We start from the raw sequence: 21,341 nt of genomic DNA, 5'->3' as shown, positions 1-21,341 counted from the left end.
AGCTTCTCTATAAATTCTACATGATACTATCTTTTTTGAAATCATTTTACCTTTTTTTTTTTTTTTTTTTGGGCCGTGCTGCGTGGCTTGAGAGATCTTAGTTCCCTGACCAGGGATCAAACCCAGAGAGCACCAAGTCCTAACAATTGGACTGCCAGGGAATTCCCGATATCATTTTACTTTTAATCTATGACTTTATATAAGTGAGTTTCTTGTAGGCAACATAGTTGAGTCTTGCTTGTTTTTTTTAACAGTCTGAAAATATCTGCTTTCTTCTTTTTGTTTCTGTTGTCATTGTTGTTGTTGTTTGTTTTTGTTTGTTTGGGGTTTTTTGGCTGCATCACCGGCTTGCAGGATCTTAGTTCCCTGACCAGGGATCTAACCTGGGCCCCTGGCAGTCAGAGCATGGAGTCCTAACCACTGGACCGTCAAGAAATTCCCCAATATCTGCTTTATAATGGGAGTGTTTAGAACATTTACATTTAATATAATTATTGATATGGGTGGATTTAAATCTACTATTTTGCTAATGTTTTCTATTTATCCCATCTCTTCTTTGTTTCTTCTTCTTTTCCTGACTTACGTTTGAGTATTTTTTAGTATCCCATTTTATCTCTATTGTTGACTTTTTAGCTGTACATCTTTGTCTTTTAATGACTCTTCTAGAATCTACATAATGCATGTTTAACACACCACAGTCATCTTCAAATAATATTATAACATTTGACATATAATGTATGAACCATACAACAGTATACTTCTATTTTCCCCGTCCTGTTCTTTGTTCTATTGTTGTCATACATTTTTACTTCACATATATTCTAAATCTCCCAGTATCGTGTTATATCTTTGCTTTAAATAATCTTTCAAATACATTTTAAAAAGAGAAAAAAAAACATATTTCATATTTACCCATTGAGTTGCCATCGCAGGCACACTTCATTCCTTTGGGTAGAACCAAGTTCCCGTCTGTTATCATTTTCCTTTTAGCTGAAGAAATTCCTTTAACATTTCTTGTAGTACCGGTCTGCTGGCAACTAAGTGTATTGGCTTTATTTGTATGAAAATGTCTATATTTTACCTTCCTTCAGAGTCCTTTTCTTTGATGGGTTTATCTGCCTAGTGACCTTGGACAGAAACATTTAAAGTCCTATTGGTTATTTTTCTGTAGCTGCCCTTCTATTCCTTGGCTTATCTCCAAGTCATCTAGGGAAATAAAAATGATGTGTCCTCTCGCTTTATCTCCTACTTTCCTGTAATTCAGCAGCATAAAAATAAGCCAAGATAGTTGTTTCTGGTTTTATCATTTACTTACTGACATTTATAGTTCTCATCTATCCAAGTTAATGATTGTGAGTAGAGCTCTTTAGAATTTTCTTCCTTGGTTCTTCAGGTAGACATCATACCTGAATTTAGAAGGTATTTTATGTTCCAGTTTCATGATGTCTAGCAAATTGTTTTTAGAGAGTATGTTTGTGCCCGTTCTTTAGTCTTCATATTGATGGAGGTTTTTTTTAAATAAACTTTTTACTTGGGAATAATTTTTGGTTTAGAGAAAAGGTGCAAAGATAATACAGAGAGTTCCTATATTCCCACACCCAGTTTCCTCTACCATTAACACATTACCCTGGTACATTTGTTAAAATTAAAAAACCAACACTGGTATATTCCTATCAACTTCAGACGTTATATGTATTTCACCATTTTTTTCTACTAATGTCCTTTTAGTCGTCATTGTTCCAGAATCTGTAGATGGAGTTGTCTTCTCTACTTTTTTTCCTTTAGGTTCATTTTAGTTGGTTTCATGAATGAGTGTTAAATATGCTCCCCTTCCACCAAATTGGCTGCTTAGCCCCACCATTACTTTAGGAACCATTTACATCTCTGCTGCCGAGAGCTACAGTCTACATGTCTTGTTTGATAATGACACTGACTGTTTGATAATGGCACTGTTCATTTCATACTTACTTTTTGCCACTAAAACTCTAACAGTGTTTTTGAAAACCTAATGCAAATGCTTAATTGCATACAACTATTTTTATAACTTTTCACTTTTGTGCTTAGTTGTCAGTTTCTCCAACACATGAAGTCCTCTGCAGAAGTGATTCCAGAATTTCAGAGCCATGGTGAACTTTCTGAATTAACGGTATGAACACCACCTTGTTTATTCTCGGAGTGTGTGATCAGGTGATTAAACACTGTGAACAGGGACTGCTCATCATAAATAAATAAATAAATAATAAATAAATTCTACAGATATCTGTTGAGCACTGATCGTGTGCTAGTTGCAAATGGGGATACTGTAATAAACAAGACATAATACCTAGTTTCATTCAATGTAGAGTCAACCCCTTCTACTTTGGGGTCCTGACTCATTTGGACCTAAGGGTTGATTAGCATCTAGGCTACCTGGATTCCATTTGGAGGACAGTAAGATCTGACGTGCTAGTTGGCTTTTCTCAAAGCTGGGAAGATAGGTTTCTTTTACAAAAGCAAACGTCCAACCAAATCAAAAATCCAGATTAATAGATTGACCCCTTTTTAATCTGAGAAATTTTACACAGTTCTCTGGGAGATTAGCCACTACTGATGTAATACACATGCACTTCTTACTTGAGGCTGCGTGTTAGGTGTATTATGTCTGTCATCCCACAAAAAGAAAACAAGGGAACTTGCTGTTCACTTGATTCATCTTTTGTATTTGTCAATGGAAAATGCAATTGAAGAAAAAACATTTGGGGGTATAGAAACAGCTTATTTTTCTCTTAGTGACATGTATGTGACTGACGATATTAGTTCCAGGTATACAACATCGTGATTAGATGTTTCTAGACTTTACAAAATGACTACCACCATAAGTCTAGTTACTATCTGTCGTCATACAAAGTTATGATAATAATATGACTATACTCCCCTTGCTGTACATAACATCTCTGTGGCTTACTTATTTTACAGCTGGCAGTTTGTACCTCTTAATCCCCTTCATCTATTTTGTTCATTCCCCCACCTCCCTTAAATACCTTATTTTTAAAAAAATATTCATTTATTATTTACTTTGGCTGTGCTGGGTCTTAGTTGCGGCACACGGAATCTTTTAGTTGCTGTATGTGGGCTCATGGTTGCGGCATGCGGGCTTCTTAGTTGCAGCATGCTGACTCTTAGTTGCAGCATGCATGTAGGACCTAGTTCTCTGACTAGGAATTGAACCCAGGCCCTCTGCATTGGGAGCATGGAGTCTTACCCACTGGACCACAAGGGAAGTCCCTTAAATATCTTATTTTTAAAGGAAGAAACATCACCTTCCTATATCCCAGGTATGTGACATTAAAATACTGTTGATAACTAAGATCTAATGATTCCTGGAGGGTCGCACTGTTTGGGTATCACCGAGGAGCACACGCTTGTGAGTGTTTACACGTCACTTATTTTTTCATTCTTGTAGCGCTCCTCCTTGCAACTGGCATAAATATTTGAGGGTGTTTAGAAAATGTCTGGCCCCTAATTGTAATTTGAGACCCCACCCTCTTATACAACTGTTGATTTAATAGAGGATTTTCTTTTCAAAGGATACTACAAGTGAAAGCAATCTTGAAGAGTCAGCAGCAGTTAGTTCTGTAGTGCCAGGTAAGGATCTGGAAGTAGCACATGGGATTATATGAATGTGTACATATTTTTGTAGGTAGGGGATTTTAAAAGAGTATTTATGGGGATATGGGGATATATGTAGAAATAGAGCTGATTCACTTTGTTGTACAGCAAAAACTGGCACCACAGTGTAAAGCAATTATATTCCAGTAAAGAGCTTAAAAAAATTTAAAAAAAAAGTATTTATAACTGTGCCTCTTCGCTTTCCTCCACAGAAATGGCCCAGGGTGAAGCCCAGTGGTTTCAGGAGGCAAAGAGTCTGAGTGAGCGCCTGAGAAAAGCCTATACTAGTGCCCCTTTCTGCCACATGTCTTTGCTTGAGGTCTCTTCCTGCCTAGCCACCGATCAGCTGCTGAGCTGTGATCTGTCCCTTGCTTCAAAACACATCATCAGTCCTATGGAAGAGCCTGTGGTGTTGCCTGAGGTCTTTGCTAACTTGAACTCCATCATGTGCGTGGAGGGTGAAGCAGGTAGTGGAAAGACGGTCCTCCTGAAGAAAATAGCTCTTCTCTGGGCATCAGGCTGCTGTCCCTTGTTAAACAGGTTCCAGCTGGTCTTCTATGTCTCGCTTGGCTCTACCAGACTGGACCAGGGGCTGGCCAACATTGTTTGTGACCAACTCCTAGAGACAGAAGGATCTGTTACTGAAATGGGCCTGAGGAACATCATCCAGCAGTTAAAGAACCAGGTGTTATTCCTTTTGGATGACTACAAAGAAATCTGCTCCATCCCCCAAGTCATAGAGAGGATGATTAAAAAAAACCATTTGTCAAGGACATGCTTATTGATTGCTGTCCATACAAATAGGGCCAAGGACATCCGCCGATACCTAGATTCAATTCTAGAGATCAAAGCGTTTCCCTTCTATAATACTATCAATATATTACGGAAGCTCTTTCCAGACAATTTGAGCCGTCTACGAAAGTTTATGGTTGACTTTAGAATCAATGAAACTCTAACGGGAATTCAGAAAACTCCCTTCTTCGTAGCAGCAGTCTGTGCCAATTGGCTTCAGTATCCTTTATGTCATTCCTTTGATGATGTGGCTGTTTTCAAGTCCTATATGAAATGCCTTTTCTTAAAGCACAAAACCGCAGCTGACCTTCTCAAAGCAACTGTGTCCTCCTGTGGTGAGCTGGCCTTGAAAGGGTTTTTTTCATCCTGCTTTGAGTTTAGCGATGATGATCTCATAGAAGCAGGGATTGGTGAAGATGAAGATTTAGCCATGTACCTGATGAGCAAATTCACAGCCCAGAGACTGAGGCCAGTCTATCAGTTTTTAAATTCTGCATTCCAAGAATTTCTTGCTGGGATGAGACTGATGGAACTGCTGGATTCAGATAGGCAAGAGGATCAAGATTTGGGACTCCATTATTTGAAACAAATTAACTCATCCATGATGGCTGTATGTCCCTATGATAATTTCTTGAACTATGTCTCCTGCCACCCTTCAACAAAGGCAGCGCCCAAAATTGTATCCCATTTGCTTCTTTTGGTGGATAATAAAGAGACACTGGAGAATATATTTGAAAATGATGACTACCTGAAGCAGCATCCAGAAACTTCAGAGAAGATGCAATGTCTCAGGATAATGTGGCAATTTTCTCCACAAGATTACTTTTCACTGGTTTCAAAACATTTACTGGCTCTGGCTGTAAAAATTGCATATCGAAGCAACACTGTTGCTGCATGTTCTCCATTTATTTTGCAATTTCTTCAGGGGAGAACCCTGTCTTTGGATGTACTTAAGTTACCATATTTTTTTGACCACCCAGAAAGCCTGTTATTGTTAAGGAGAATCCAGGTCTCCATAAGTGGAAATGGGTTACCCAGATCACCTCTTTTATCCCTGGAGGGAATTTTGGACAAATCCCAGGCACCAACTATAGATCAGGACTATGCTTCTGCCTTTGAACATGAGAATGAATGGAGGCAAAATTTAGTTGAAAAACAGGAAAACATGAAGAGTTTTCTGAACATGAAACTCAACCCACTACCAGATATCAGCACTGGCTATTGGAACCTTTCTCCAAGGCACTACAAGATTCCCCTTCTGAATGTTCGTGTGACTGGTACTGATGCTGCAGGTCAGGATATGCTGAGGTTTCTAACGGAAGTTTTCTCAGCTTCACAGCACATTGAACTCCACGTAAGCAGCAGCAAGGGTTTTATTGAAAGCATCCGCCCAGCTCTTGAGCAGTACAAGGCCTCTTTCACCAAGTGCTCCATAAGCCAATTAGAGCTGAGTGCAGTAGAACAGGAACTGCTTCTCACTCTGCCTTCCCTAGAATCTCTTGAAGTCTCAGAGGCACGCTGTCTACAAGGTAAACCTGGACCTATTTTAGATGACTATTAGGAGGTATACTTTCAACTTAAAGCATGAGACCATAAAACCTTGCTGACTGAACAGAAATAAAATAAATCTTTACTAACTTATTTCTGTCAGTAATGTGAATTAGTGGAAGGCTTCCACATAATACAATGGCTTTCAAACTCTGATAAAAATAATAAAATGACTAATGAAGGCTCTTAATATTAACAAATGACTTGTTATTAGTAAAAGTATGATCTATATGTAAAGGATGCTTGAGAATTACCCTCATCCCACCTGCTTCATGGAAGAAAGGGCTTGTACTCTGGGAAATACACAAGTGTGAAGTAATATCTCCCAGTTATTTGTGTCTTCTTTCACTTGTCTAAGCAGTTTGAGAGTTTTCAGTGGAGACTTTATCATCTTTCATTAAATTTATTCCTAGGTACTTGTATTTTTGATACTTTTATAAATGGTACTTAAATTTTTTTCATTTTGTGATTGCTGCTAGTATGGGTTTGATTTACAGCAGTTTGTTAAATACCTAGATGTGCTTTGCTTTGTTTCTGTCTCACTTGAGGGTCACTGAATGTTTTTTTGGATCTGTGGGTTGATATTTATCATCAAATTTAGAAAAATTTTGTTCTTTTTTTTCAAATATTTTTTGTTATGGTAAAACACACATAAAACTTTTTTTTAAGAAATTTTTAAAAAATTAATTAATTAATGTATTTATTTTATTGGCTGCGTTGGGTCTTTTTTGCTGTGCATGGGCTTTCTTTAGTTGTGGTGAGTGGCGGCTACTTTTCGTTGTGGTGTGTGGATGCCTCATTGCCGTGGCTTCTCTTGTTGTGGAGCACCGGCTCTGGGCTTCAGTAGTTGCAGCACATGGGCTCAATAGTTGTGGCACACCACCTGCTCCGCAGCTCCTGGAGCAAGGATCAAACCCGCGTCCCCTGCATTGGCAGGCAGATTCTCAACCACTGCGCCACCTAGGAAGCCCCACACATAAAACTTGAAAACCATTTTTCAGTATACAATTCAGTGGCATTAAGCGCAATTACAGTGTTGGGCAAACATTGTCCCTATCCGCTTCCAGAGCCTTTTCATCATCCCAAACTCTGTACCTACTAAACAATCATTCCTTCTTCTCCCCAGCCACTGACATCTCTGTGAATTTGTCTAATCTATTTCATATACGTGAATCCATGCAATATTTGGTCCTTTTGTGTCGTTTCTTTCTCTTAGCATAATGTTTTCAAGGTTCACCCGTGTTGTAGCATGCATCAGAACTTCACTACTTTTATAGCTGAATGATATTTCATTGTATGTATGTGTCACATTTTGTTAATTCATCTGTTGAGGGACACGTGCCCTGTTTGTTCTGGCTGAAGTTGCTGTGAACATGGGTGCACAAGTATTACTTTGAGACGCTACTTTCAATTCTTGTGGATATATACCCAGAAGGGGAATTATTGGATCATATTAATGATAGTAATTCTATTTTAATTTTCAAGGAAATTCCAAACTATTTTCCACACAGACTGCAGCATTTTATATTCTTACTAGCAATGTACTAGCAAGGGCCCCAGTTTCTTCACATCCCCGATGCTTTTTTGTTTTTTAAAAATCAGAGACATCCTAGTAGGTGTGAAATTGTATCTCGCTGTGGTTTTGATTTGCATTTTCCTAACGACTAATGCTGTTGAGCATCTTTTTCATGTGCTTATTGGCTGTGAGTGTGTCTTTTTTGGAGACAGTCTATTAAATCCTTTTGCTGCGGGAGGGACGGTATATATATATATATATATATATATATATATATATATATATATAGAATCTCCAGCTGATTCACTTTGTTGTACAGCAGAAATTGGCACAACAGTGTAAAGCAATTATACTCCAATAAAGAGCTTAAAAAAATTCTTTTGCCCATTTAAAAAAAATTGAAGTGTAGTTTATTTACAATGTTGTGTTAGTTTCTGGTGATTAGCAAAGTGATTCAGATAGCGTGTGTGTGTATATATATACTTTTTCAGATTCTTTTCCATTAGAGGTTGTTACAAGATATTGAATATAGTTCCCTGTGCTATGCTGTAGGTCCTTCTTTATTTTATACATAGTAGTGTATTTCTATTCATCTCAAACTCCTAAGTTATTCCTCCCTCCCTCCCCTTTCCCCTTTGGTAACCATAAGTTTGTTTTCTCTGTCTGTGAGTCTACTTGTTTTGTCAATAAGTTCATTTGTATCACATTTTTTAGATTCCACCTATACGTGATATCATATGATATTTGTGTTTCTGTCTGACTTCACTTCACTTAGTATGATAATCCTTAGGTCCATCCATGTAGGTGCAAATGGCATTATTTCATTTTTTTATGGCTGAATAATATTCCAGTGTGTGTGTGTGTGTGTGTGTGTGTGTGTGTGTGTGTGTATCAGATCTTCTTTATCCAGTCATCTGTTGATGGACATTGAGGTAGCTTCCATGTCTTGGCTATTGTAAGTAGTGCTGCTATGAACATTGGGGTGCATGTATCCTTTCCAACTATGGTTTTCTCCTGATATATGCCCAGGAGTGGGATTGCTGGATCATAAGGTAACTCTATTTTTAGTTTTTTAAAGAATCTCTTTACTGTCTTCCAGAGTGGCTGCACCAATTTTCATCTCCTCTAACAGTGTAGGAGAGTTTCCTTTTTTCTGCATCCTCTCCAGCATTTATTTGTAGATTTTTTGATGATAGCCATTCTGACCATTGTGAGGTGATACCTCATTGTAGTTTTGATTTGCATTTCTCTAATAATTAGCGATGTTGAGCATCTTATGTGCTTATTAGCCATCTGTATGTCTTCTTTGGAGAGATGTCTCTTTAGGTCTCCTTCCCGTTTTCTGGTTGGATTGTTTGCTCCTTTGCCCACTTTTTTAAATTGTGTTGTCTTTTTTGTTTTGAGTTATAGGAGTTCTTTGCATAATTAAATCTTTATTGGATGTAGATTTAAAATATTTTCTCCTATTCTATAGATTACCCTTTTCACTGACTCAATAAGGTACTTCAATCTGTAAAGTTTCAAATTTCAATGAAGTCCAATTTGTCTGTTTTTCTTTTGTGCTAGTGCTCTTGTTACCATATCTAAGAATCCACTGTCAAATCCAAGGTCATGAAGATTTATCCCTGTTTTCTTCTAAGAGTTGTATGATTTTAGCTCTTATATTTAGGTTGTTGATTCATTTTGAGCTAATTTTATATATGGTGGTGGGAGGTAGGGGTCCAACTACTTCTGCATGGAGAAATTCAGTTGTCCCAGCCCCATTTGTTGAGATGGCTTATTTTTGTGAATCCAGAGTGTCGTGGATTCTCATATAGTAGATGAGAAATAAAATACTGCCTGCCATATCAGTAAACAAAGGATGTCATAGTCCTTAGCAATGGCAGCCACCCCCGATGGTGAGCCCTGAGGAAACTCAGGAAGGAAACAAAGAATACCTGCCATCTAGTGGTCATCAGGCTGCAGCCTCCCCCAAGGGTGCAGCTTGAGGAAACTCAGGATATGAAAACACAGGATACTGGCCCCAGATAGCTGAGGTGCATAGCAAAGGAATGATTTTAGTGAGCCCAGACTCTTGCATCTTCCCATACATAGAAAAGTGCTAAATTCCTTAACTCGAGATGTCTAGTTTTCTTTTATTAACCATAATCTTTTTTTTTTTTTAAATATTTATTTTATTGGCTGTGTTGGGTCTTTTTTGCTGTGTGAGGGCTTTCTTTAGTTGCGGTGAGTGGGGGCTACTCTTTTTTTTTTTTTTTTTGGCACACGGGCTTAGTTGCTCCGTGGCATGTGGGATCTTCCTGGAGCTGGGATTGAACCCGTGACCTCTGCATTGTCAGGCAGATTCTTAACCACTGCGCCACCTAGGAAGCCCCTGGGGCTACTCTTCATTGTGGTGTGCGGGCTCCTCGTTGCCGTGGCTTCTCTTGTTGCAGAGCACGGGCTCTAGGCACATGGGCTTCAGTAGTTGCAGCACAATAGTTGCAGCTCAATAGTTGTGGCTCACGGGCTCTAAAGTGCAGGCTCAATAGTTGTGGCACATGGGCTTAGTTGCTCCGCAGCATGGGGGATCTTCCTGAAGCAGGGATCGAACCCATGTGCCCTGCATTGGCAGGTGGATTCTTAACCACTGCGCCACGTAGGAAGCCCTATTAACCATAATCTTTTGTTCTGACTACTTGCCCTTTGTTGCAAAACTCCTATATATCCTAGCTGCCTCCCCTTGCCTCCTTGGAGCAGTTTTCTCAGAGTTACTTGAGATGCTGCCTCCCGGACCTGAAGTCCTAAGAATGTCCACCAAATAAAGCATAACTCTCAGCTTTCAGGTTGTGCATGTTTTTTTTTTTAGTCAACATAGATAATCACTAAATGCTGCAAAAAGCATTATCTTCATATACGTGCTTTCTAAAAAAGAATGTCTCACGGCATGTGAAACGTTTTCATTTGAAAATATGAAAATAGCTTGATGAATCAAAATGACAGTATGAAATTTTCCATTTGGAACTCTTTAGATTAATAATGGGAAACTGTGTGCTGCTTTCTAGATCAACTCTTTCTTAATTTGGACAAGTTCTCGTGCCTGAAAGAATTGTCTGTGAAGCTGGATGATAAACAAGATATTTTTTCAGTCATTTCTGAAGAATTCCTAAATCTCCACCATATGGAGAAATTATTGATTCAAATTTCAGCTGAGCATGGTCCTTCCAAACTAGGTAAGGTTGGCACTTTGACTTGTTTTCACATCACATGTAAAAGCTACTTGGCCAATAATTTATTTAAGAGTTAAAGCTTCGGTAGATCTGAGGGTGTAGACTGTATCCAAGGTAAATTGTGGGAATAGCACTTGTCTTAAAAAAGCAGAGAGCTATTTGTAATTACTGAGCCCTTACTACATGCTAGGAATTGTTCTAAGCACTTTATAAATATTAACTCATTTAACCTTCATACCTATTCTACAAGGTAAAGTACTATTATTCTCATTTTACAACTGGGGAAATGGAGTTATAGAGGTTAAGTATTGATAATTTGCTCAAGGTCACCCAGATAAGGAAATGGTAAATCTGCAATTAAACACAGAATTCTGACTATTAAGTCAGAGCTCTTAACCAGTGCTATACTGCCTCTCCAAAAATAGTTTGCAGAGTTCTTTTATTTTGCTTTTAAGTTGCTCTTACCTTGCAACTTAGACATCTGCCAGATCAGAGGGAAGGAAATCTGATGACTGGTAGTAATCAGCAGCATTTCCCTGTTTCTCATCAGCCTATTCTCATGGTTGATGAACAACCTGTACAGCTATCTTTCTTAAATATATCATTTAGCAACATGTGTCACCAATTCCTTAGTTTAGTAAAGACTAGACACTAAAGACTGAAGAAAGGTAAATCTCTACTGAACTGACATGCAGAGTTGCATGCAAAAAAATTTCTAGCTGAAGCTGGAAGTAGTAGTTTTCTTATATTTCTCAGCAATGTTTTCATCAAATTTAGGTTTTGCTTCTTCAGAGTTGTCACTGCCTTCATGTTTCTTTGCATAGCGTTTCTATAGTGTAAACGTCACGTGCAAACTTAGAGACATTAGGATGTTAAAGCTGAAGGTTTTGGCTGAGTCAATGCCATTATTATATGGAGGAGTAAACAGAGACAGTCACTAACTACGGTTCACATAGCTTGTCAATTAGTCACAGACCCTGAACCTAAGTCCAATTCATTACATCATGATGCTTTAATTCACTATTGTTGAAACAAATTAATTAATTACATGGCTAATTCTGATAGAAATTTTCAATCTCTAATGTCTAAAATCTGATATTTTACAGTCAAATTAATTCAGAATTCTCCGAACCTTCGTGTTTTCCACCTACAATGTAATTTCTTTTCGGATTTTGAGTCTCTCATGACTGTACTTGCTTCCTGCAAGAAACTTGAAGAAATTAAGCTTTCTGGAGCATTTTTTGAAGCCGTCACATTTGGTAAGCGCTAGAATTGTAAAACTTTGGTTTAAGATGCTTCTGTGGACATTTTTTAACAGCCAAATTTTAAAAATGCAAGTGATGTCAAAGGACAGAACTATTACAATAGATATCTGATCTTAAATGAATTTTCAAGTAAGGTATTGTGTCTAGATGTTTAAACATTTCTAGTTATGAGAATTGTTTCCTGAGCAAAGATTTGTGTTATCTACTTGTCACATTAATTAATTCAATCTGAATTATTATCTTATTGTCTATCACTTTTAAAATATTCTTTAAACACATTACTTTCTGGTATAAGAAATGTAGCTGACATAATTAAATTTTTTTCCCTTTTATAGTCATTGTTTTGCCAAATTTTATTTCTCTGAAGATATTAAATCTTGAGCACCAATATATTCCTGATAAGGAAACAGCTGAAAAATTTGGTATGTTTATAAAACAGTGCCTTTTACTTACTCTTTATTCTTTTCCCCCACAAAATCCTTCTATTTTGCATTAGTTATAACAAATTACAGTATGTAGTAGCTGCCCGTGCTCATTAGGAGGAAGGGACAGTGCGTCTCAACTTTTACCCTCCAGACGCCTTGATCTCACTTGATGTCTTTCAAAACCATGTTCTCAGAGCGACTCATTTCTTTGAATACAAATTTGTTACAGCAGTATGCAATTTTTAATTAATTAAATAATTAATTTGGCTGCACCAGGTCTCAGTTGTGGCATGCAGGATCTTCAGTGCAGCATGCCAGATCTTTTAGTTGCGGCATGTGGGATCTTTAGTTGCGGCATGCAAGTTCTTAGTTGCGGCATGTGGGATCTAGTTCCCTGACCAGAGATTGAACCCCGACCCCCTGCACTGGGAGTGCAGAGTCTTAGCCACTGGACCACCAGGGAAATCCCAGCACTATGCAATTTCATTGCCAGGTATCCATTTCAAACAAGTTAAATACCTGTTGTTTCAAAGGTTTCTAGAATATAGGTAAAACTACCTTTTAAGGTTATGAAAACTCAGTATGTGAAAACCTAGACTTAACAAAATGGTAACTACAGAGATTATTTTTTCAACTTATTTTTTTATAATTACAAACGCAATATATGCTCTGGAAAAAAGTTTTAATAGGTTTTAAAAGAAACTGAAGCATATTAAAAATTAAGAATTTATTTGAACAAAAATGATTCTGAGTCACACAGAATCCAATCTAGCATACAGAAAGGAGCTCTGAGGAGCTGTACAAATGAAAGACTTTCACAGGCAGAAGGGAGCAGTGACAAGGAAGTTAAACTAGGCGAGAACGCCAGTCAGTTATCGCAAGGTTATTTTTTTTTTAGGGGATGGGGATGGCAGGGCTCGTCAGGCCATTCCTGATTGACTACATTTCTGGGAGAGCCAAAACTGTAATTAAGTTTTGGGGCTTGCTGTCTTGTTTTTAACACAGGAAAATATAAGGGGAGCATAGACAAGTAGTACTCTCACACTTCGGTGTACCTGAGGGTCACCTAGATCTCTTGCTTTTCCTCTTTCCATCTTTTGGAGGCGGCTGTGTGGGGAGGGGAGGGACATGAGGGCTGAGGCAGCAGAAGCAGGATCAGGGGCCAAGGAGGTGGCTAGCATACACTGAGCGAGTAACACACTGAATATAACAGGCCAGATTTCTTCACTATTGGAGGAGAAATGTATAAATATTGAAAGGGGAAGGAAGGAAATTTGAGGTGTTAAATTAGAACTGGAAGTGTTGGTGTGGACTCGTGGTTTTTAACCTATATATGTAGATATGAGGATAGCTGTATCTCTCACTACACACACATGTATACACATATTTCTCAGCTCAGTCAACTGAGAGACTAGAAAGTACCTTAGTAGCAGTGAGCATACCAACTACCCAGATTCTGACTTCTAAATACTGGTCTCCCTAAAAGGAACGAGGGTTCTTGGAGAAATGGATGATATAAGAACTGGGACAGGGAAAGGAAAAGATAAGCCTGGTACATTGTTTTATGCTAGAAAGTGTTCAAAACATGTCCAGGTATGATCAAATGATCTATAATGTATCATACTAAGGAGGGATCAAAGAGAAAAGGCAAGTTATGGAGTGGTGGGTTGTGAGGCTTTAGTGCTAGGAGGAAGAGGCAGAACTCACTGAGGATGACAGAGAGCAGAAAGGAAGGCGGCTGAAGGCACCGAGGAGCTAGGAGAGCATCCTGGAGGCCAGGAGATGCTCCGGTCTAAAAGAGGAAATGGATGGGAATTCCCTGGTGGTCCAGTGGTCAGGACTCCTCACTTTCACTGCTGAAGTCTCAGGATCAATCCCTGGTCGGGGAACTAAGATTCTGCAAACTACACGGTGTGACCAAAAAAACAAAAACAAAAAAAAAAAAAAAAAAAAAAGGAAAAAAAGGAAATGGAGACGTGATAGGCCTTTTGGACTTCAGGGCAGGAGAGACTGGTTGGGGAAGGGTGCAGGAATTGTGTAAAGGCAGCAGTGAGGATCAAGGTGTAGGCTGACCCCTTTCTCTAGCCCTTGGAGAGAAAGAGGAATAGCCTCTCTGCCACATGGGGCCTCCTAGAATGTGCACGATTCTGAGGCTTTCAATTGCAATTATTTGGGAACACAGCACAGAGCACAGCTTTTTTGTCTCTTTGGATAGCCGATGCTTTAGGTTCTTTACATAACCTGGAAGAACTGATCCTTCCTACTGGGGATGGGATTCATCAGGTGGCCAAACGGATCATCCAGCAGTGTCAGCATCTTCAGTGTCTCCGCATCCTCTCGTTTTTCCAGACTTTGGATGATGACAGCGTGGTGGAAATTGGTGAGCTACCCTCAGATGAGCTCTTTCAGTTCACACAAAAGCCAGTGGTATCACTCAAGCTTTCTGCTGCAAAATGTCTACAAAAACATGTGCCCTGCTCAAAATGGTCAACCCACTTGCCACTTCCTCATTTTTGCTATCATATTGGTCCCTTAAATGTTCTGTGGATTTTGATTCATTCTGGTCACATTTAGAAGTAAAAGACAGCCTCCCACTTGAGACTATACAAGCTCTCAAGTCCATTCTTTTTTTTTTTTTTAATTAACTTATTTTTGGCTGTATTGGGTCTTTGTTCTGTGCGAGGACTTTCTCTAGTTGCAGCGTGCAGGCTTCTCATTGCAGTGGCTTCTCTTGTTGCGGAGCACGGGCTCTAGGTGCGCAGGCTTCAGTAGTTATGGCCCACGGGCTCAGCTGCTCTGCAGCATGTGGAACTTTTCCCGGACCAGGGCTTGAACCCATGTCCCCTGCATTGGCAGGCGGATTCTCAACCACTACGCCACCAGGGAAATCCCCAAGTCCATTTTTAACACCTAGTGTTTCAGACACCTGGTCACATACCTACTACCATGGGCTCCTTTTTATAGTTTTTTAAATTGAAAATTAATACACATAAAGAAAAGTACAAAATCGTACGTGTACAGCTCAATAAGTTTTCAAGTGAACATAGTTAAATCTTGTTACTCATACTTGGGTAACAATTACTCATTAAGTGACAATGTTACATCCCAGAAGCCTCCCTTGTGTTCCTCCCGATACTGCATTGCTCTCCTCCCTAAAGGTGATCACTATAGTGCTTTCTTTTACCATGGATTAGTTTTACCTGTTTTTTTAAAAATATATGTCATGGAATCCCACACAGTATGTACTCTTGTGCTTGCCTCTTTGGGCTCAGCATACTTGTGATACTGATTCATACTGATGCCATGTGACTGTACAATTCACTGATTTTCATTGCTATACATGATCCCATTGTATGACTATACATATGCCAATTTATTTACCCATTCAACTGGATGTGAGGTCGCTAGTACGAATAACGCTATGAACATTTTGTACATGACTGTTGATGCGGAGGTATTTCTAGGGTGGACCTGGAGTCATTTGGTAAATATTCTGTTTTCCATAGTTGTACCAGCTTACATTCTGGCTACTACTTGGTAATGTCAGACCTTTACACTTTAGTCATTCTCATGAATCTGTTGTGATATCTCATTGTGGATTTTCTATTGGTATATGTTTGTGTTATCATTGGTTTAGTTTGGGCAAGTTACATTTTTTTTTTTTGGCTGTGTTGGGTCTTCATTGCTGTGCACGGGCTTACTCTAGCTGTGGCGAGTAGGGGCTACTCTTTGTTGTGGTGTTTGGGCTGCTCAGTGCAGTGGCTTCTGTTGCAGAGCACAGGCTCTAGGCGTGCTGGCTTCAGTAGCTGCATACATGGGCTAGGTAGTTGTGGCAACATGGGCTCTAGAGCGCAGGCTCAGTAGTTGTGGCACGAGGGCTTAGTTGCTCCGTGGTATGTGGGCTCTTCCCTGACCAGGGATAGAACCCGTGTCCCCTGCACTGGCAGGTGGATTCTTAACCACTGCACCACCAGGGAAGTCCCTGGGCAAGTTACATTTTTCTAAGGATTTAAAATTTTTCTAAAATTGCTCATAATATTTATAATTTAAAAAATATCTGTATGACCTGTGTGATATTCCCAGTTTCATTCCTGTTATATTCAATACATTCTTTTTATTTTTATTTTTTTTACCTGACTGGTTTTTCGATTTTATTAAATTTTTTTCTCTCCATGTTTTTCATTTCTGCTTTTACCTCTATTATCCACTGCTACTTTCTTTCGATATAATTTTCTTTTTTTTGGTCCTAATTTCTCTTTCTCTTTCTTTTTGCTGTCCCAATTTTCTGAGATGGATAGTTAGAGTGCTAATTTTGGCTTTAGCTCCCTCTCATAAGTTTTAGTATCATAGTTTCATTCTCATTCAGTTCAAAATATTTTCTAATTTCAGTTGTCATTTTTTTGCCACATCAGTTATTTAGAGATGTATCCCTTTTACTTTTAATCTATGTCCTTATATTTAAAGTGTGTCTCTTGTAAAAATATACAGTTTGGTTTTTTAAAATGCAATTTATTAATCTTTAATACTCCAATTAGAAGTAAATCTATCTAATGTACTTATTATTGTTAAATTTATATATCTTTATTAAAACTGGGCATTTTCTACTTTAAGTGATGGTGGGAGAAGAGGTTGGTTCAAATAACCTAGTCTACCAGTATTGAAATAAAAGTCCTTATGATTCTGTTTTCATAAATATTTTGCTTTTATATTTATAGCCAAGGTAGCAATCAATGGAGGGTTCCAGAAACTTGAGGATCTTAATCTTTCAATCAACCACAAGATTACAGAGGAAGGATACAGAAACTTCTTTCAAACACTGGACAACATGCCCAACTTGCAAGAGCTAACTGTTTCCAGGCATTTCAAAGAATGTATCAAAGCTCAGGCCACAACAGTCAAGTCTTTGAGTCGATGTGTGTTACGACTGCCAAGACTCACCAGACTTAACATGTTAAGTTGGCTCCTGGATGCAGAAGACGTCGCACTGCTTACTGCCACGATAGAAAAGCATCCTCTATCTAAACACTTCACCCTTCATTGGAAATGGGTACTGCCATTCTCTCCAATCATTCAGAAATAGAAGATTTGGCTAAACAGTGTTAAATCGAGAAAATTTTTGTCAATACAAAAAACCTAATTATCCAAAACCTGTTATTAAAAGAATACAAAAGAAGAAAATGCATAAGGCATTGAATGAAAGAACCCAAACACCCTGCTTACCCATTACTGAGCTTAAGAAACAGATTACTACAAGTAACTTTGAAGTCCCTAAACGATCCTCCCCAACCAAAGATCAGACCTTTAGTCAAGTTTATACAGCTAACTCTTCATGACCCAGGGTCAGCATCAGACTTTCAGGCTAACGAAGGTGAACAGCAACAAAGCCACAGGGCAGGGGGTGGGAGAGGGGTACCAACCTATCTTAAAGCCACAATAGGAAAGGAGTCTTCAAGTTATTACAAAGTGGCTGACTTAAGGACTGAATCAATTTCACACATGGGTGAAACAGGAGATATTCCTTAAGCCTTGTAGGGTCTGTTTGTACATTTAATTAACTTTGCCATGGTAGGGTTTACTTACACCTTCCCTTTATCCACTGTGTTGGATATGAAGAAATAGGATTTAGGGAAAACGCTAGTTTTCTAGAGGCGTTTGATTCAATGCTTATCGTAGAAGCAAAGAATAGAATTTAGCATTATTAGAAATTAGCTAATTCTGTGTTTTCAAAAATCTTAACTATCCATGTTTTTTTAGATAACCACGTTTGAGTCCAACATGCATTTATAATGGCCTTAAAATGTTCTTATGAATCCACTTTGCTGAGGGAGAACATATTGTCAGTAACTTCATATTGTTCAAGGTATTACATCTGGTGTGAATGTCTACATCTGTGCCTGTGTCCAAAATTTCACTCTTACCAGTTAATAAGAGTTTTCTGAATGGCTAGAAGGCCATTCCAAATTCATAATGCTAGTGTAAGTTGGAAAACAGCGATTCTTTTACCGTAATTTTTATTTTTACCATGAAACACAGGGATGGTATATATGGTATGATCCTATTTGTTTAAAAACTATACTCTCATGTTTCTAGATGCGGTAAGCATTTCTGGAAGAATATACAAAAAAATGTTAATAGTGGTAACTATTTTCAGTGGTTAGAAAGGGGACAGGAAGGCTTTCTTTTTCACTTTCTTCCTTTTTGTACTGCTTTTTGTTTTAGCATTACAACATTAATTGTTGCTCTGGAGGGTGAGTACTAGAAGGTGAGATGGATTATCTTGTCTGATTTTATATCTAATGCTTTTGTAATCAGAAAGGTTTTAAGTATTATATCAGAGTCCAATCAGGAGATAGAAACCACACAGTAATTTGGGGAAAGTTTACTATAAGGAGTTATTCACTGTGACAGGAAACTGGAGTGATGAGGATTGATTAGTGTGAAACCGAGAACTCTAGGCAGATATAGGGAATAGCCTATTGGCTGTTCATGCTAGGCTGAGACAGAGCATCCAAAGAAAGTGCCCCACGGCTGAGATCTAGACCTCGACAGAGAAGGCACAGCCATGGACAACAGAGAGGCTGGCTGAATTAAAGCGGTGCAGCCCGAGAAAGTGTAAGCTTGGGGCACTTTGCTTAAAAAGTGTTTTGGGGGTGCCAGGGGAAGCCATCCATGTGGGGGGTGGTTGAGTGCTGCTGGCCACTGGGTACTGCTGAAGCCAGGCACTGCACAAGGCTGTAGGAACCATGTGCTGCAGGCATCTGCTAGAGGGGCACGCCGGACCCAGGAAAGTAGACCCTTGTCCCGCCAGCACCCTCTACTGACAAAGCTTTACCCTGTACCTGCTGACAAGGGAGTATTTACAGGGTCCGTATTCATTATTGGAGACTAGGCAGTGAAGGCTGGATTTGGACATGAAGGCAATAATGTCATAAGCAGTACAAGTATTACTTTTTACATTTCATAATTCAGACCTAAAGGAAAAAGAACCTAGTTAAATTTAAGACTGACTGAGAGCGTATGCATACATGCATGTTCATAGCTTCATAGAAGACTTCTTAAATAAGAAAATGGTCATGATGACAGATTCTAGGGAGGGGAGCAGGATAGCTAGTGGACAGGGTAGGGAGGTTTACTTTGTCCTGCATATTAATCACCTGAATTCTGTTCCGTGTACCTGTACTATTAAAAATGATACTTTAAAAAATAACAGGACTCCATGCAAATTATTTGTCCAGAGCTTCTGCTAAGGGCTTTTATATAAAGCAGGGGGCAGCAGGAATTCCTTGGTGGTCCAGTGGTTAGGACTCTGCAGCACTTTCACTGCCGAGGGTCAGGGTTCAATCTCTGGTCAAGGACCTAAGATCCCCTAAGCCATATGGCACGACTCCCCCCACCCCCCCAAAAAAGCCCAGGTGGCAGCAAAGTATGACCACAGCCTAAACAGCTTACAAGTGAAGAATGTTTTTTACATTTTTAGAGGCCCACAAAGCTAAACTAATTTACCCTGGCCTTTTACAGAGAATGATTATTTCTGGATCGTAAGATCACTGCACCCCTATTTCAGTATACATTAATTTCCACAAGACTCCTAAGTCATCCCTCATTGCCCTGACACTCATCCTTATGTTTCAAAACTTCTCCCTTTCTGGACTTCCCTGGTGGCGCAATGGTTAAGAATCCTACTGCCAATACAGGGGACACAGGTTCAGTCCTTGGTCTGGGAAGATCCCACATGCCGCGAAGCAACTAAGCCCGTGTGCCACAACTACTTAGCCCGTGCACTGCAACTACTGAAGCTTGCACGCTCTAGGGCCCGCATACCGCAACTACTGAGCCTGCATGCTGCAACTACTGAAGCTAGCACGCCTAGAGCCCGTGCTCCAAAATGACAGAAGTCACTGCAATGAGAAGTCCACGCACCATAACAAAGAGTAGCCCCCCACGCCAGAACTAGAGAAAAGCCTGTGTGCAGCAACGAAGACCCAACACAGCCATATAATAAAAGAATAACTTAAGAAAAAACCTTCTCCCTCTCTGATCACACATCCCAACCTTCTCCAACTCCCTAAATCCTTCCCCTGTGCTCACATGAGTAACATCTCCTATATCCTTCATCTCTTTTCTAAACATTCTCTGAACCTTCTTGTTTTAATCCTACATTTTTAAAACCTTTTTTAACCATGACACACAGTAAATCTTACATAAAAATTTTACCTACACATATATATAACCAACACAAGATTCACAAAAAATTTTAAAGCTGTGTCAAATATAATTTTACTAATACCCAAATATAACAAATTCAGAAATACAAGTTTCCATGAAAGTTGTTTACGTGCGGTCTTCATTTGTTCTCTTTTACATTCTCTACCACCTCCTCCATTGCACCAAAACAGCCCTTATGACGGTCACTGCTAAATTCAACAAATATTTCTTAGTCCTCATTCTACGTGACGTGCCAGCAGCATCTGACCCATAGGCAGCTTTGATATAGCCCATCACTCCTCAAAACACTTTCTCCATTTGGCTTCCAGGGCATCCCTCTGAGTTTCCTAATTAATTGAGAGCTCCCTCTCAGTCTCTTTTACTGCATCTCCTCATATTTCACCTCTAAACATTGGGAGTACCCCCCGAGTCCTCCTCTAACCTCTGTATTTATACACACTTCCTTGGCTAGCTCACCCTGTCGAATGGCTTTACATTCTAGGTCTGTGCTAACTTTTAAAAAGTCATCTTTATCCCAGGTCTCTCCTTTGGACACTTTACTACATATCCAACTCCTCAGACTATACATCCAAACCCAACGCCTATCCTTCCTTTCCGCAAAAGTATTCTCTAGGCAGACATCTCCATTTCATTACTTTATTCTCCCACTTGCTCAGGCTAAAAACCTCGGGGGTCATCCTTGACTCCTTTTTTTCATGCTCCACATGGCATC

General features: G+C 39.2%; 1 protein-coding gene across 2 annotated transcripts in view; it reads left to right on the top strand.

Moving 5' to 3' along the window:
• The window catches only part of LOC130856742 (general transcription factor IIH subunit 2), a 77,919-nt gene extending 58,353 nt beyond the window's left edge, over nt 1-19,566 (top strand). For both annotated transcript variants that reach the window (XM_057741604.1, XM_057741591.1), the window contains 8 exons: nt 2,065-2,146; nt 3,567-3,624; nt 3,861-5,969; nt 10,549-10,716; nt 11,820-11,972; nt 12,314-12,400; nt 14,619-14,783; nt 17,119-19,566. In XM_057741604.1, the coding sequence (XP_057597587.1) occupies nt 2,065-2,146; nt 3,567-3,624; nt 3,861-5,969; nt 10,549-10,716; nt 11,820-11,972; nt 12,314-12,400; nt 14,619-14,783; nt 17,119-17,483 (3,187 nt within the window). In that variant the 3' untranslated portion in view covers nt 17,484-19,566. The remainder of the gene's footprint in view (nt 1-2,064; nt 2,147-3,566; nt 3,625-3,860; nt 5,970-10,548; nt 10,717-11,819; nt 11,973-12,313; nt 12,401-14,618; nt 14,784-17,118) is intronic.
• Nucleotides 19,567-21,341: the final 1,775 nt, after the last annotated feature.

Source organism: Hippopotamus amphibius, chromosome 1, assembly GCF_030028045.1.
Source record: "Hippopotamus amphibius kiboko isolate mHipAmp2 chromosome 1, mHipAmp2.hap2, whole genome shotgun sequence".
Classification (NCBI taxonomy): Eukaryota; Metazoa; Chordata; class Mammalia; order Artiodactyla; family Hippopotamidae; genus Hippopotamus; species Hippopotamus amphibius.
This window is presented reverse-complemented; position numbering and strand designations above follow the sequence as displayed.